The sequence below is a fragment of the Limulus polyphemus genome, unplaced genomic scaffold (genome assembly GCF_000517525.1).
Source record: "Limulus polyphemus unplaced genomic scaffold, Limulus_polyphemus-2.1.2 Scaffold1268, whole genome shotgun sequence".
Classification (NCBI taxonomy): Eukaryota; Metazoa; Arthropoda; class Merostomata; order Xiphosura; family Limulidae; genus Limulus; species Limulus polyphemus.
The window spans coordinates 140,445-143,280 of NW_013666878.1; the positions used below are offsets into that span (position 1 = coordinate 140,445).

Consider the following 2,836-nt stretch of genomic DNA (forward strand, 5'->3'; position numbering starts at 1 on the left):
ACACACTCACACACATATATATAATTATTTGAAAAACAACAAAAGTATTTTTAAGATGGATTACATCAAAAGGAAGAACAGTGATAACTTTAAACAGCATATTCAAACCTTAGATGAAATATAATTAAATGAAATTTTATGGAGAGAAAACAAACATCTAACACAGGGGAACAAATCATAAGGTGGGTCATTATGTAATGTCCCATGGTTTTTTAAGGTACCAGCAGAAGTAAGACCCAAATTGTGTTGGGGGTACACCATCTATCCAGTTTAACCTCAACTTCACCAGCCTCAAATATCAGAAAAAAAAGGAGCAGATGTGGGTGTTCTAGCCCACATCTTTACCACCTTTCACTGTCTGGAGCCAGATGTGGGAAGGTGATTGCTCGCAAAAATGTAAATAAATAAAATAAAAACAATAATACTTTCCTCAACTTTCCAGGATTTTCATGACCTGGGCAAACCCTGTATGCAGTATTTATTTTCTAAGAAAAGCTGACTGAATAATTGACTTTTTACTTAAGTTAATTTCAAAGTAGCTGGTTAAAGTTGGAAGAAGAGAGAGTGAATCTTGTCAGCCACCATTTCCTAACAAAAACCCCAGACATGCCTCCCCAAATTGTTCTTCTCTCCAACAAAAACATGTTAAGAGGTTTCAATCTATCCTCATAAGATACCCCCTCCAAATCTGGAAATTATCCTAGTGACTCTTCTCCGAACCCTTTCCAAAAACTTAAAAACTTTTCTTAAATAAGATGACCAAAACTTAACACAATATTTCAATGATCTCCTTTGGTTTGTACTCGGTATTTCAATGATATACAACCTAAATTCCTGTTTGCCTTATTACTAGCTCACACATATTATCTCAAAGGTTTTTTCCTCACCAGTTTCATCTAGAGTTCCCCAATACATATATATAAGAAGAAAAATATTAAATAACCAATCTACTTATATAACCTTATTTATATTAAGGTTATAAGTCAACTGACCAGCTGATCAAGTAGTCCAAATCTCTCTCAGAACTACATCAGCTTCAGTACAAGTTAAAATACCCATTGATCTAACACCATCTGAAAACTTCATGAATTTACTGGTTATTCAATCATCTATGCCAGGTATTACCATATTTTCTCAGCACAAAGCCCCCCCCTCTAGAACATTCAACATCCTGACTAAAGCCCCTCATCCAATGAATCGATAGATATTGAATACCTTACTTTCATTGCAAATAACATATTTAAAGAATGATATTTTAAGATTTTTTTATTTAACTTTGTCACCTTTGCTTTTTAATATTTCACATGCAGTGTTCCTTAAATAGTCTTGTATATTTGCTACGAAACCCTAAGAGTCCTGACCCCTAGCTTGGGAACCCCTGGTTTGTGCCATTGATGAAATGAGACATAGCAAAATAGTATTCTGGCTTTGTTACTAGTTGGTTGAGCTACAGACACGTAAGACTGATTGGTCCTCTTACAGTTATAATTTTTATTATCTTTTTAAATTATGATTAAGTGTGTACAACTGATAAAATCATGTAACTCATTAAAAGTAATTAATACATTAATGCTTTCTTTCAATGTTTTTCCTCTCTATATGGAAAATTTTGAACCAGTTAATAAATAAATTAGTTTATTTTAAATATTTCTATATTTTTCTTACAAACACGTGAAACCCAAAACACTTACTTTCTAAGTTAAGTCCCCTAAATTCATCTTGTTTTTCTTGATAAAGGTACAATTCACTGCCTTCTGTGTTAGTATCTGAATCTTGCAATAAATTTTGCTGTTTTTCATCAACGTCCAAGATAACTTCTGCATCTTCGTCCTTAAAATGTTTGAATTTGTCCTTCACAGAATGAGATAATTCTTTATCAGATGAAAACCCACCATTGCTGCAATAAAATCTAATTCCAGGCCCAATCTTGTAAAATGAAACAATTTTATGGCTATGTCTGTGTGGTTCTTGTATTACTTTGAGACCATCTTTTTTAAATGTACTTCGTGAACACGATGATACACAGTTTTTCTTACTTCTATCAACAATTTTACATTCACATTTTGATTTTGAAGTATCAGATGTATCTTCTTCTGTAGACTTGTTAGATGGTGTATGGGACTTTGCTGGTCTTTTTTTTGTTGGTAATGGTGGTGAAGGTTCAAAATCATTCATAATGTCATGGAGAATTGAACGCAGTTCAGGATCATTATTCAACAACTGACTTAAGTCATTAGTAGAAGCTGATGCTTCATCTTGCTGATCATCCACAGAAGTATATGTATGACTGGTAGTGGTATAAAGTTTGTTATATGTGACCCTATTATTACTGCAGCTTGTTGAAATAAAAAAATTTCCCTTTTGTTTAAACAGAACATTTGATTTTAAGAAGTTTAAAATTATTGAATGCCAACCTGAGTACAGATTCCCAGTATATATATAGTTATTGCACAGTCTATACGGAATAAATAATATATTGCTTGATACATTCTTAGTCACATTACATGATGTACTGTACCCACTAACTAAACTGTGGTTATACTTTGAACACAAGTTACAATACGATTCACTACGCCTACAAACTCTGTTACCAACCTTACAAATTTCAAACGTATGCTTTTGCATTTTGAAGTTACTGAATTAATAACTTAACTTGTACCAATACCAATATATACAGTTTTGAAACTAAATTTTAACTGTATATTAAAAAATACTTTATCACAATGTTCTAATTCGCTTAAATATAACAACTTTCAGTATATTACTCCTAAGTTCTACTATTCATACTAAATTTAACTTATTGTCCTAGCTTGTACTACTACTAGCCTAGGCCCTA

The 2,836-nt window shown here is 32.3% G+C and overlaps 1 protein-coding gene across 1 annotated transcript in view; it reads right to left on the reverse strand.

The window, feature by feature from the left end:
• Nucleotides 1-2,761, reverse strand: part of LOC106462859 — a 9,197-nt gene extending 6,436 nt beyond the window's left edge. The window contains exon 1 of the mRNA XM_013922822.2: nucleotides 1,692-2,761. Coding sequence (XP_013778276.1) covers nucleotides 1,692-2,625 — 934 coding nt within the window. The 5' untranslated portion in view covers nucleotides 2,626-2,761. The remainder of the gene's footprint in view (nucleotides 1-1,691) is intronic.
• Nucleotides 2,762-2,836: the final 75 nt, after the last annotated feature.